This window comes from Neovison vison, chromosome 11 (genome assembly GCF_020171115.1).
Source record: "Neovison vison isolate M4711 chromosome 11, ASM_NN_V1, whole genome shotgun sequence".
In the NCBI taxonomy this organism is placed as follows: Eukaryota; Metazoa; Chordata; class Mammalia; order Carnivora; family Mustelidae; genus Neogale; species Neogale vison.
In genome coordinates, this window is record NC_058101.1 from 12,295,133 (window position 1) to 12,309,938 (window position 14,806).

The 14,806-nt window shown below is 34.5% G+C and overlaps 1 protein-coding gene across 5 annotated transcripts in view; it reads left to right on the forward strand.

Annotated features, from left to right (window-relative positions):
- Positions 1–14,806, forward strand: part of LOC122919217 (UDP-glucuronosyltransferase 2A1) — a 63,543-nt gene that overhangs the window by 25,862 nt on the left and 22,875 nt on the right. The window contains exon 1 of one of the 5 annotated variants that reach the window (XM_044268112.1): positions 10,556–11,279. The exons of the other annotated variants lie outside the window; for them this stretch is intronic. Coding sequence (XP_044124047.1) covers positions 10,556–11,279 — 724 coding nt within the window. Of the gene's footprint in view, positions 1–10,555; positions 11,280–14,806 lie in introns of those variants that run through there. 5 annotated transcript variants of the gene reach the window in all.

Genomic DNA, 14,806 nt, shown 5'->3' on the forward strand with positions numbered 1-14,806 from the left:
TCAACACAGCATGGCACTGACACAAAAATAGACACATAGATCAATGGAACAGAATAGAAAACCCATAAATGAACCCACAACCATATAGTCAATTAATCTGTGACAAAGCAGGAAAGAATATCCAACGGGAAAAAGAAGGTCTCTTCAACAACAGGTGTAAGGAAAACAGGACAGCGACCTGCAAAAGAGTGAAACTGACAGAAAACCACAAAAATCCTAGAGGAGAACATAGGCAGTAACCTCTTTGACATTGGCCATACCAACTTCTTATTAGATATAGCTCTTGAGGCGAGGGAGACAAAAGCAAAAATAAACTATTAGCATTCATCAAAATAAAAAGCTTCTTCAAAGTGAAGGAAATGATGCATAAAACTAAAAGACAACCTATGGAATGGGAAAAGATATTTGCAAAGGATGTATCTGATAAAAGGTTAGTATTCAAAAATACATGAAGAACTTTGAGGGACGCCTGGGTGGCTCAGACTGCCTTCGCCTCAGGTCATGATCCTGGAGTCCTGGCATTGAGCCCCTCCCAGCTCCACGGGGAGTCTGCTTCTCTCTCTGACCTTCTTCTCGCTCATGCTCTCTCTCACTGTCTCTCTCTCAAATAATTAAATAAAATCTTAAAAAAAAAAAAGAACTTTGAAACTCAGTACTCAAAAAATGACTAATCCAGTTAAAAAATGGGCAGAAGACATGAATAGATATTTTCCCAAAGACATCTAGATGGGCAACAGACATAATGAAAAAATGTTCAACATCACTGATGATCAGGGAAAATCAAAACTCATCAAAACAAATCAAAATCAAAACAATTCAAAAAAATCAAAACAAATAAAAACGCAATGAGATACCACCTCACACCTGTCAGAAAGGCTAACATCAACAACACAACAAACAACAGGAGTTGACAAGCATAGAGAGAAGGGAACACTCTTGCACTTTTGGTGGGAATCCAAACTGGTGCAGCCACTCTGGAAAACAGTATGGATGTTCCTCAAAAAGTTAAAACTAGAACTCCCCTACAATCGAGCAATTACACTTCTAGATATTTACCCAAAGAACAATAACAAAATCCTAATTCAAAGGGATACATGTACCCTGATGTTCATAGCAGCATTGTTTATAATAGCCAAATCAAATGTCTATCAACTGATGAATAGATAAAGAAGATATGGTATATCTACACAATAGGGTATTACTCAGTCATAGAAAGGAATGAAATTTTGCCATTTGCAAAGATATGGATGGAGCTAGAGAGTACTAAGTGAAATAAGTTAGAGAAAGACAAATGCTATATGATTTCATTCATATATTGAATTTAAGAAACAAAACAAATAAGCAAGAAAGAAAAAAAGAGACAAACCAAGAAACAGACTCTTGACTGTAGAGAACAAACTGAGTGTTACTAACGGGGAGGTGGCTGGGGGGACGGGTAAAATAGGTGCTAGGGATTAAGGAGGGCACTTGTGATGGGCACTGTGTGTTGCATTGAAGTGTTGAGTCACTATATTGTACAGGTGAAATTAATATTACACTGTATGTTAACTAACTAGAATTGAATAAAAACTTAATCTTTAAAAAAAATTTAAAAATCATCTTATATGTACTGTTCCTTTTAAACTCTAAGTTTTGCATTTTTCTAGATATTTTCTCCACATCTTTCCAAACTCAACCAGCTAAATAAAAATCAACATCTAGCTTTCAATCCCAATTTCTTTTTTCCATACTAAGCATATTTTTCTTATCCATCAATTTTTGTTGATTTTATGATTATGTTAATAAAATTATTGTTTGAAATAATATTATGAATTCTGTTATATACTTTGGAATGTGTAAATGTCATTAATCTATTTCTCAAAATAAATGTCCAAGTGGTTAATCGTGGATGGGTTTCTTGTGGCACAACCTTCAGTTTAGTATTTAAATCTATGATGATTTATTTAACCCTCCACTGAAGCACCTTTCTAAACATTTGTTATTATTATGACTTTCACAGTACTCTAACAAAATATTATCATTAACTCCATTTTATGGATAATGAAATACAAGCTGAAAAATTAAGTGTCTTATTCATAAACATCATTTTGCACAATACATAAACATAGGTCTATTTATTCCCAAAGTCCACACAACTAATTTCACTAAATATCTTATAGAAATCCTTGGGGTTCTAGGATTAACTCAAGCCTTAGTTCCCTGTTTCTAAAAAAGGAAGTCAATGGGAAGACAAAAAAAAAAAAAAATCATTTGATATTGAATCAGGTAACACTGATTTTCTTTTCCTGAGTGGAAAATGATAATAAATTCCTTCAAAAGCAAAAAGTAGAGAAAGTTATATTGTTTTTAGATAACTGTGGAGTGAGGGATCCCAAACAAAAAGCCCATGCCAGTTATTAATAGTGTTTAGGTAGTATTCTGTCACTTAGTCATGGATTCTTTGGTAAACACCACAAAGTAGTAATTTTGCACATAGATATATGCCTAATTGGTGTGTATTGTAATTGTGTGTGCTGGTGTGTGTGCATTGCAGTACTGGTTCTTGAGTGATTTCTCCCAGCTATAGGATTGTATTCATGGTTTTGTCCTAAGTAATACCATGCTACTAACCAAAGAAAATATTTGAGGTGTAGATTTTTAATATGTCCTTGACAATTCAGCTATAACCGCTGGTTTTAATTTTTTAATCAGTTTAACTATTGAAAATCTATCATTTTATTTGCATTTTCTTGGAGTTTTTTTAGATGCTTATTCCATAATTAACTGTTTATAAATTTTTCTACTTAGAATGAGGGAGATCAATACTTGAATTGATTTATAGGAACTCCAAATGGAAAAAGCAAATATCATAAAATCTGCAGAACTCTAATGAAAATTGTAAAAAGTAGGAGATGGCATAGTAGTGGTGCAAGAAAAGGATGGCTTATGGTCCTGGAGAAATGACAAGGGTAGCTTTAATATTGTTAGCATGACTGTAATGGAAGGAAGTGGAAGTGGAAAATCATGGGGAGTAAAGATGACCCAAAACACCCCTGGGGAAAAGGAAACTTTGTAAGGATCTGGATGCATGTGGTTCCATTCCAGCTGCCTCAGAAGTATAGGAGAAAAAAATGCAAGAGGAATGTCCATGTGTAGATCAAGCTGTTATTATAGGTAAATCCTCTTTAAAACAAAGAGAAAGTTTAGCCTCTACTAGAATAAAGTCTCATAAAAGTTCCAACTCATTAGGTACTATTTGAGCTCATTTTTTTCTATATAATCCTCAATATCTACTCAAAATCACATTTAAATCTGGGAAAGAAATTAAAATACAATAGTTCCATCTGTATTTGGAATATTTGCTCCACTTACATATTTAAGATTATGGAGTATGGAGGAAACATTTTACAAAGAAATTGACATTGCAATCATGAATTGCATTGTTTTACTAAATTATTCATAATGGCTTACTTGTTATTCTTATGACTTTCTGATTCCCAAATCATCAGTATTATATATGTGTATACATCTATATTCATATTGGTGCTATTGATAGTTTTTTTTAAATTTTCATTTTATTTTATTTTAGTTTTTAGAGAGGGGGGAAGGGCTGAGGGAGAGAGAGAGAGCAAGAATCCTAAGCAAGCCCTGCACTCAAAACGGAACTTGACATGGAGCTCCATCTCATGACCCTGAGATCATGACCTGAGCAGAAATCAAGAATAGAACATTTAAGGAACACCTGGGTGGCTTAATCAGTTAAGCGGTTAACTGTCTGCTTTTGGCTCAAGTCATGATCCCAGGGTCCTGGGATTGAGCTCCATGTTGGAGTTCTCTGTGTTCTCCCTCTGCCTGCCATTCCTGCTTGTGTGTGTGTTCTCTCTCTCTGACTGTCTGTCAAATGAATAGATAAAATACTAAATAAAAATACTAAATAAAATACTAAAAAAAATACTAAAAAGAAAAAAAAAAGGAGTAGGACATTTAACTGACTGAGCCATTCAGGTGACCTAATAGTGTTTTTTTTTTAAACTGGAACATACCTATCTATATAAAGTGGTATTATACATACGTTCAACTTAAAAAACAGTACATAGGTATAACATCTTAAATCATAATACATGTAATATTATTTATATCAAACATGGTATTATACATTATAGCATTAATTTTTAACATTTCTATATATATTATATATAATATTTATAATTCATAATACTTTCTATATATAAATTGAAAGCTTGTTTCTCTCTGTGCAGAGTTGTAAACTGGCAGTAGCTCTATGTTTCTTTGAATTTCAATATAGGCTATTAGAGCATTTGAAAGTTATGACAGTCATAATCTTTTTAGTTCTTAGGTATTTAATATATTACTCTTGTGATGACTGAGGCTTTTCACTTAATATTAAATAGAAGTGGGCATTCTAGGGCAATCTCATATTTGATTTTAAAGGGAATACTTTCCATTCTTTCCTTTCACTTAAAGCAAAGTTAAATATATAACCATTCATATTAGTTCAAAGAGCTAATTTATAAGGAAAATTTTTCATTGAAAATTTAAGGTTTTACCAAATGCTTTTTTTATTAGTGAAATGTTAATGTCTTTCTCTTTTTCTTTTAATCTGCAAATATTTTGCATAACACTGAAGAGTTTTCTTCATTGAATTAATCCCAATGCAACTCTGATATTTTATATTTCTTCCTCATCATTGAATCCATTTTGCTCATGTTTTGAAGGCTATAGAAATACTCACTCTGGTTTTCATGAGTGATTATAGGTCCTTGTCGGGTTTGGCCAGCAAACCCTGAAAGAGAATAAAAAGATTACTCCAGACATCTTAGTAGGAGACAGGAGAGGGCCTCAGGACCAGATGCTTTGGTGGTAAAAAGTCCTAAGTCAGACTCTGCCTCCACCTTTATTGTGAATGTTATCAATACAACAAGGGAATAAGAAAAACAGGAAAGAATTTGAAGCGGTAATAAACAGGACAGTGGCAACAGGGAGTATTGTGTGAATAAAACAAGCTGTGCTCTTGATGGGCATGCAGACAAGGAGTGTGTGGAGAGCTTGACCTCCAAAGATAAATGTTTCTCCTAAGTCAAAATTTTTACTCTCTAGATGAGTGCATTGAGCCCCAATTAGAATCTGGCTGTTTTCAGCCCAGAAACCTCAAGGGGCCCAGTTTTCCAGACACTCCACTCCCCCTCGTCCAGGAAGGCATGTGTTTATTAAATCTTCTAACCAGGCACTGAGAATTCTCACAGATCCTGTATATGTTTCTCTTTCATTCCTTTTCTGATAAGACTGTGTTGCCTTTATGGAATGAATGAAGTGACTATTTCAACCCCCTCCCACCAGCCTATAGAATAAGATTTATTACTTGTAATTTTGCTAGAGTATACCTGTAAAAACCAATGAGTGTAGTATTTACTTTGTGCAAAGGAATTTGACTGTTGTCTCAATTCTATTAAGAGATAAATGTAGGGGTACCTGCGGGAGTCAGTCAGTTAAGCAGCCCACTCTTGATTTCAGCTCAGGTCATGATCTTGGGGTCATGGGATTGAGCCCTGCATCAGGGTCCAAGCTCAATGTGGAGTCTGCTTGTCTAAACTTTCTCTTTGCTCCTTCCCACACACTCTCCCTCTCATTAATTAATTAATTCTAAGAAAAGATAAATTTATAAGGCAAATAGTATTGTCTGGTTATAAAAAATTTTTTATAGGTCTATGAGAAATTCTGAAACTATTTTATGTGTTTACTAAAACTGAACAAATAAGTGAGTACACAGTGATGCTGGGAGACAGGTTTCTCACTGTTGAAAGTACTTGGGAATAAACAGAGAAGGCTAGATATAGAAGTAACTAGAACAGTATTTACTAATGCAATTATATTTACTAGTTTCATCTGGTGAATGAAGCTAACATATCAGTAGCAATGAACACACTTAGCAGACTCATCCTGATCTTTTAAACAAATTTTTCTCACTTTTATTTATTTTTATTTTTAAGATTTTATTTAAATTCTAGTTAGTTAACATATATGATAAAGTTGGTTTTGGGCACAGAACGTAGTGAGTCATCATTTACCTATAACACCCCATACTCATCACAAGTGCCCTCCTTCAACCCATCACCCATTTAGCCCATCCCCCACTACCTCCCGCCATCAACCCTCAGTTCGTCAAGAGTCTCTTTGAGTGCCTGGGTGGTGGAGTCAGTTAGGCATCCAACTCTCGGTTTTGGCTCAGATTGTGATCTACAGTTGTGAGATGGAGACTTGAGTTGGACTCCACGCTCAGTAGGGAGTCTACTTGAGGATTTTCTCCCTCTCTCTCTTTGCTCCGATCCCTGATAGCATACGCTGTCTCTCTAAAATAACTAAATAAATCTTAAAAAAAAAAAAAAAAGAAAAGGGATTTGTTTCCCTCTCTCTTTTATTTTCTAACCCCATGTTCATCTGTTTTGTTCTTAAATTCCACATATGAGTAAAATCATAAATGCCATTCTCTAACAAAATGAAATAGTGCTCTTTGGAGACATGGTTGGTTTTAAGGCTGAGGCAGTGAAAATAGTAGAACTTGAAGTATCTTGTGGTAACAGAAAGTTAAAAAAATGCTTTAAAAGTATGGAGTCTGGCGTGCCTAAATGGCTCAGTCTGTTAAACATCTGATTTCTGCTTAAATCATGATCTCAGGGTCCTGGGATTGAGGCCCAAGTCAGGCTCCCCTCTCAGCAGGGAGTATGCTTGTCCCTCTACCCCTCCCACTACTCATGTTCTCTCTCTCTCTGAAATAAACAAATAAAATCTTAAAAAAAAATAAAAATAAAAGAATGGGGTCATATCAAAAGGACATAGGAATCAATATATAAAAAAGTTTCCAAAATCTGGGACACTTTAAGTAATAAAATAAATAATGATAATAGCTGAATAAAATATATAAAATAAAATAAATTTATATGAATTAAGCTGATATAAGTAAATAAATAACTGTAATAAACAAGCAACTTTTAAAATTCCAATTAATAAAGATAGAATAAATGATTTTTTACTATATTTTAATATTAACCTTTATTATCCTAATATTTTAATATTAACCTTTTTCCATTACATTATCATAATAAAATGATCAAAGCTAGGAATTCTTATTAAAACATTGTCAATTATCCTGCTATGTTCTTTTTTCTTTCTGATACACAATCCAGACTCCCTCTTGATTTTATTTGTTCAGTGTCCTTACTTTTTCAAACTTGTGACAGTTGCCACAGTGTTTCTTTGTCTCTTGCTTATGAAGAATAGTGGCTAGTTATTTTTTCTAGAATATCCTTTAATTTGGCTTTTTCTGATATTTTCTCATGATTAGAGTGAGGTTAACATTTTTGGTAAGAATACCACAGAAGCAATCTTGTGTGCTTTATAGTGTGGCATATCAGGGGCACATAATATAGATAGATTAGTCCTTGTGACAATAATTCTGATCACTTTGTTAAGATGGTGTTTCTTATAAACTTTCCTATGTGATTAATAAATATCTTGTAGGCAGTTACCGTGAGACTATGCAAATCATACAAATCATATATTTACACATATTTTTGCCAACCTTTATGGTAAAATTCCAATTAACAACTACAGAAGGAATAATGAAAGTAGTAAATCATCATTTGGCAAACACCATAGTAATAATTACTGTGGGATATATGGAAGTCTCTATACTTCATTTGTAACTTTTTTGTGCCTAAAATGATTATAAAAAAATAAAAGAAACTGGGAGATTTTGTTGAAAGAACTTAAATATAGACTTAGTTGTGTAGGCTGATTGCCTGAAAAGGGACCAGCTTTACTACTATATAGAGTAGAAAGGGAGTTGAGAAAGGAGACACCAGGTAGGTCAAACCAACAACTGGATTTGGATATTAGTCTATTCTCCATGTCTCTTAACTGTTCTATCATATTTCCTATTCCATGTTTTTTATTCAGAATATAATTCTGAATAATATCTCTAGATTTATCTTCAGGGTTACTGTTTATTTCTACAGTTGTGTCTAATTTACTCTTTAAATTTCCATTTGTTGAATTTGTAATTTCTAGAAATTCTCTTTGGCTCTTTAACAAATTTTCACAATTATTCTTTTTAAACTCTTGTTCCTTGCTTATGTCTTCAGGTTTTGCTTTCATACTCAAACATATTGAACAAAATAAATTTATATTTTATTTCAAATAATAGCAATATTTCAAATCACTGTGCTAATATCTGTGGTTTCTGTTGGTTTTGTTGGTTTGCAGTCATAAGGACTTGTTTCCTTGTAAACAAATTCTAATTGTTCAGGGCTGATTGGAGATTTGACCCTGGATTTATCTTTGCATCTTCTAAACAATTCTACTTTGGATCTTCTCTTTAGCACACAGAAAAACTTTCAAGGGATTTAAAATTTCAATATGTCCCTGTCAAGTACTTTGATATAATTATGTAATTGAACAGAACATTGATATAACTCTGTCATACTTTTTAGAACACAGATACATTAGTGTCCTTTTTTACTTCCTAGTGATAGTTTTCAACTTGCTAAATACAGCTCTTAAAGACTTAGCTAAAGCATGAATTCATCATTTTCCTCCTCCACCAAGCAACCTCCTTCTGCTTGCCCTCCTCTATTCATCCTGACCATCTAAGATCTATCTCCCTCATGTTTGTAGAATATGTACTGGTTTAACTGATGTTTTCTGCAGTAATCTGTGAAGTCATTTTGAACTGGAAGTGATCTTTCTTGTTTATGCCCTGTGCACAGTACAGAAACTGGCATAAACTGTGTGTTAAAAATTGTTTTTTTATTTGTTTCTTTTTGTTTTTTGTTTGTTTTTAATTAATGTTTAATGTATTATTTGTTTCAGCGATACAGGTCTGTGATTCATCAGTCTCACATAACACATGGTACTCACCACAACACATACCACCCTCAATGTCCATCACCCACCACCTGTCCTCCTCTTCCTCCCCCCCTCCAATAACACTCAGTTTGTTTTCCGAGATTAAGAGTCTCTTATGGTTTGTCTCCCTCTCTGGTTTCATCTTGTTTTATTTTTTCCTCTCTTCCCCTATGATCCTCTCTGCCATGTTTCTTAAATTCCACATATCAGTGAGATCATTTTATAAAAATTGCTTCTTGAAAGTATGAAGTATTAAAGGATCTATAGAGGAATTGAAACTGGGTTAAATATAGATGCGGGGCTCGATCCCAGGACACTGAGATCATGACCTGAGCCGAAGGCAGCGGCTTAATCCACTGAGCCACCCTGGCGCCCCTAAATATAGATGGATGACTGCACGCAAAATCTGTATTTCTAACTTTTATCCTTCCCTTCAGATTTTAGTGTTCACAGAAAAAAAATCACTATTTCCACAGACATGTCCAATTATTAACTCATACAGTGCAGGTCAAAAATCATTCCATAGCTACTATTCATTTAGAACACCATGGTTTTGCTTAGTCATTATTATACTCGGGTTGCTCAAACTATAAACTGAGCACTTTCTCATTGTTTAACTACAAGTCATCTCTCACTTCTCATCAGTCATAAGGCCATCATTCTATGCTTTCCATTCACAAACCAATATTATAGTCTCCCTGATACTCTCATCAGACCTTGCTTTCTTAATATTTACTTTTAGCTCATTACACATTGTTTTTTCTCTACCACTCAAATCCCATTTAGAAGCTAGAATAGTTTCCTTATAGGACACATATGATCATTTTTCAAACCTGATTTGTAAATCTTATTATACCTCTTTGTGGAAATTAAAATTGAACCCAAAATATAGCCTTCAAGACTCTCCAAACTGTTCTGTTTTAACTAGTATTTTCCTTGTCCGTATTGTTCTGTGTAAGCCTTCACTCTAAACATACTGAACTGATAACTGTATATCTAAATGGCCATTATTTCCATATCAGGATTCATTTTCTCCTTTTCTTCCTTTCTTTTTCAAAATGCTCCTACTTTCACCTTTGTTTCTGGTCTCAGGTAAAATGCACCCTACATCCTGAAGATTTGTGTGATTTTTTTTTTCACGTTGGAGTGACAGCATCTTCTGGGGCCCTGAAATGTTGTACCATACCATAATTAGCATATTCTTCCTGTTATTATGTGATGCATGCATCTTATCTATATACTAGCATGTGACCAACTTTATGTCAAGACCTACAATTTTGTTTCCCCAAATTATCAGTCATCATGTTCCACAAGATATACCATATTATATACTAGACTTAATTAAATGAGTTCTTCTATTATATTTAAAAATTGACAATTAAAATACATCATTTTTATCTTAATATATTTAAAACTAACTCCTACAATGCTGCCATCATTTCCTCCAAAATATTTAAATATTTCATATCTCCTCCTGAACAAATATTCTATAGTACTCTGCCCTGTCAACAATATTGAGAAAGTCCTCTATGCATAGTCATTTCCTAACTCTAGAAATTAATTTTTAACTTGATCTGTATCTAAATAGCCTCTTCCCTTCTATGCCCAGCAAACATTTAACGTCTGTAGAGCAGTGTGTGAGGGAACTGCTGTCATGGTGTCTAAGAAATGGATTTCAGCAATTGTACTGCTGCAGCTCTGCTGTGCTAGTTGTGGATTTTGTGGGAAGGTCCTGGTGTGGCCCTGTGACATGAGCCATTGGCTCAATATGAGGATTATTCTGGAGAAGCTCACAGAAAGGGGCCACGATGTGACTGTGTTGGTTTCTCCAGAGACTTTCATCATTGATTACAGCAAGTCTTCCACATTGAAATTTGAGGTAATCCCTATGCCACATAACAAAGAGGAGGCTGAAGAAGCATTGAATGCTTTTTTAGACATGGCTGCTAATGTTATGCCAACATTGTCACGATGGCAGTCAGCCATGAAACTGCAAGAATTCTTTGTTCAGATAACTGGAAAATTAAAACTTCAGTGTGAGAGTGTAGTCTACAACAATTCACTCATGAAGAAACTCCAGGAAACCAACTATGATGTAATGGTCATAGATCCTGAATTACCCTGTGGAGAGCTGATTGCTGAGTTACTGAAAGTCCCTTTTGTGTACACACTAAGGGTTTCTATAGGTGATACTGTGGAGAAATCCTGTGGGAAACTTCCAAATCCACTTTCCTATGTGCCTGTTTCCATGGCAGGACTAACAGACAGAATGACCTTTCTGCAAAGGGTAAAAAATGTAATGTTTTCCTTCTTCTTTAACTTCTGGATACACCTACTGGACACTCAGGTTTGGGACCAGTTTTACAGTGAAGCATTAGGTAAGAGACAGCTTTTCATTATAAAGTAGTTTTGTAAAGAAACTTAGGTGGTTTAAGAAAAGTCTAGGAAAATGTAAAGTCTTAAAAATTTCAGGCCCATGTAAAACTTTGTAGGTGATGGCAATGAACTATTATTATCAATAACTAATTGGGAGGGAGAGGCAAGAAAGATATTGTCATGTTCACCCTTTTTTTTACAGTCATCTAACCATTTTGTAAGATACCTCAATACATAATAGACTTATCAAAGCAAAACAAAATATAAAACACATTAATAAATGCCAGTCTAATGGGAGATTATTTTTTTAAATCAGATATAGGATATCACAAATAAGTCTTGTATACTGAGTTTTCATAGCAGAGAAGATTTTACTTTTTATTAATCAAAAAAGTGTAATGTTTGTTGTAAGAGTAAGATAATATCCTTGCCTGATTCCAGAAATAAGCTGAAAGCTGAACTACATTAGTGATGGGATTAACTTTGGCATATGGTTTTGGAATTTTGACCCATGAATTTTGAGATTCATGGATTACTATTCAAAATGTATATTATTCTTCTGTTGGATCAGAGTCCCTGCCATTCTTATCTCTTTCATAATAGTGGGATGAAACTTCACTAAGTCTTATGTGAACTGTTTCATAATAGCCTGTCATACTGAAAAGTTTTCTAGATGTTTTATACTTCCTAAGGAAGTATTACACAGACACCTGAAAAATTAAATAGAAAACTAAAAAAGTTTATAGCTTGAGTTGTTGAAAGACAGCATTTTTTTTACTTCACTAATTATACAATACATATTCTATTTTTAATTGCTTGCTTTTTCTAATAAAGAATGGTTTTGCTTTGCAAGTTTTATATATAACTCTCATTCGATTCCATCAACTGAGGCTGGCTTCTACTCCAACTGTTTTTGAGAATCATGAAGAAACATGAACTGACAAGCAAAAGTTGGGTATTAGAAATATTGACTAACTTAACTCCCTGATTATATTAGTGTGCTGTCTGCCACAACTAAATGCCACAGACTAAGTGTCATGAACAACAAAAATTTGTTTTCTCATAATTCTGGATGCTAGAAGTCTAAGACCAAGGAATGTGTTGCCAGAAATGGTGGTTTCTCTGGAGGCCCATGCTCCTAGCTTGTACGTGTTCTGCCTTTCTCTCTCTCTCTCTCTCTCTCTCTTTTTTTTTTTGCTACATCTTTTCATGGCCTTCCTTCTGTGCATGCATAAACCCAGTGTCTCTTCCTCTTCTTATGAGGAGACCAGTGATATTGGATTAGGGCCTACTCTTAGGACCTCATCTGAATTTAAGAGTTTATTCTGAGTTTAACGGACCTATCTCAAAATATAATCAGATTTCAACATATGAATGTTAGAGGAACACAAGTCAGTCCATAGCACTGACTTTCCAATAGATGCTTTGTTTCACAAGCTAATATTCAAAGGAATCCATTTTTAAAATCCTTAGCTTTATACATGATTTAAATTTATACTATTCTGATTTTACCATAAATAATTTAAGAACCAGGAAGCACTACCTGAGTGTAGGCAGTGTATAGTGCTGTATGGATTTAAAATAAAGAAGACAGGGTTTTGGCCTCAATTCTATTCTCAGAAATAAATGCAAGACATAGAAAGATAAATATATCCTAATAATTTGAGATGTTTCCCAGTTCTAATCAACAAATTTTCAGGCCATTTGTCATGGTATGCATAAATAGGGGAAAGGTATAAGATTCTGTATTTAAATATTATGAAATAAATGTAGTCCTTAGGATCTTTGGAAAATTTTTAATTCTATCATCATTAACAGGGTTGTTTGTCTATTTGCTGTATGTACTTTTCTTGATTTTCAATCCTGCATTCCCACCTGACTTTATCAGGGAATTCTGAATCATCATGAGTATGACTTCATTCTCAATTTCATAATAAAAATAACTAATACAAATGGCTAAAAAATGGGAACAGAACAAAACTATATGTAATGAATGATAATGGGCTTCATATTTCTCCTATGTAAGTAATATTAACTATGCTTGTATTTACATCAAGACATTATCTATGCATTATTAAACAGAAGTATCTATATACAACTTTTTTCTTTGTCAATAGGAGAGATTACTAAATATTCATTTTTATTAATTATTTTTATTAACGTATAATGTATTATTTGCCCCAGAGATACAGGTCTGTGAATAGCCAGGCTGACACACTTCACAGCACTCACCATATCACACACTCTCCCCAATGTCCATAACCCAACCGCCCTCTCCATTCTCCCCCTTGCCCCACCAACCTTCAGTTTGTTTTGTGAGATTAGGAGTTTCTTATGGTTTGTCTCCCTCCTGATCCCATCTTGTTTCATTTTATATTCCCTACCCTCCTAAACCCCCACTCTGTCTCTCTAATTCCTCATATCAGGGAGATCATATGAAAACTTTCTCTGATTGACTTATCGCGCTCAGTATAATATCCTCTAGTTCCACCCACATTGTTGCAAGAGCCAAGATTTCATTTCTTTTGATGGCTGCATAGTATTCCATTGTGTGTGTGTGTGTGTGTGTGTGTGTGTGTGTATACACCATATTTTCTTTATCCACTCATCTGTTGATGGACATCTAGGTTCTTTCCATAGTTTCACTATTGTGGACATTGCTATATAAACAGGTGCACGTGCCCCTTCAGATCACTACATTTGCATCTGTAGGGTAAACACTCAGTAGTGCAATTGCTGGGTCATAGAGTAGCTCTATTTTCAACTTTTGGATGAACCTTCATACTGTTTTCCAGAGTGACTGCACCAGCTTGCATTCCCACCAACAGTGTAGGAGGGTTTCCCTTTCACTGCATCCTCTCCAACATCTGTCATTTCCTGATTTGTTAATTTTAGTCTTTCTGACTGATGTGAGGTGGTATCTCCTTATGGTTTTGATTTGTATTTCCCTGATGCCACTGGATGTGGAGCACTTTTTCATGTGTCTGTTGGTCATCTAGATATCTTCTTTGCAGAAATGTATGTTCATGTCTTCTGCCATTTCTTGATTGGATTATTTGTTCTTTGGGTGCTGAGTTTGAGAAGTTCTTTATAGATTTTAGATATTAACCCTTTATCTGATATGTCATTTGCAAATATCATTTCCCATTCTATCGGTTGTCTTTTGGTTTTGTTGACTGCTTCCTGTGCTGTGAAAAAGCTTCTGATCTCGATGAAGTCCCAATAGTTCATTTTTGCCCTTGCTTCCCTTGCCTTTGGCTATGTTTCTAGGAAAAAGTTGCTGTGGCTGAGGTCAAAGAGGTTGCTTCCCATGTTCTCCTCAAGGATTTTGATGGATTCCTTTCTCACATTGATGTCTTTCATCCATTTGGAGTCTATTTTTGTGTGTGGTGTAAGGAAATGATCCATTTTCATTCTTCTGCATGTGGCTGTCCAATTTTCTCAACATCATTTGTTGAAGAGACTGTCTTTCTTCCATTGGACATTCGTTCCTGCTTTGTCAAAGATTAGTTGAGCATAGATGTGAGGA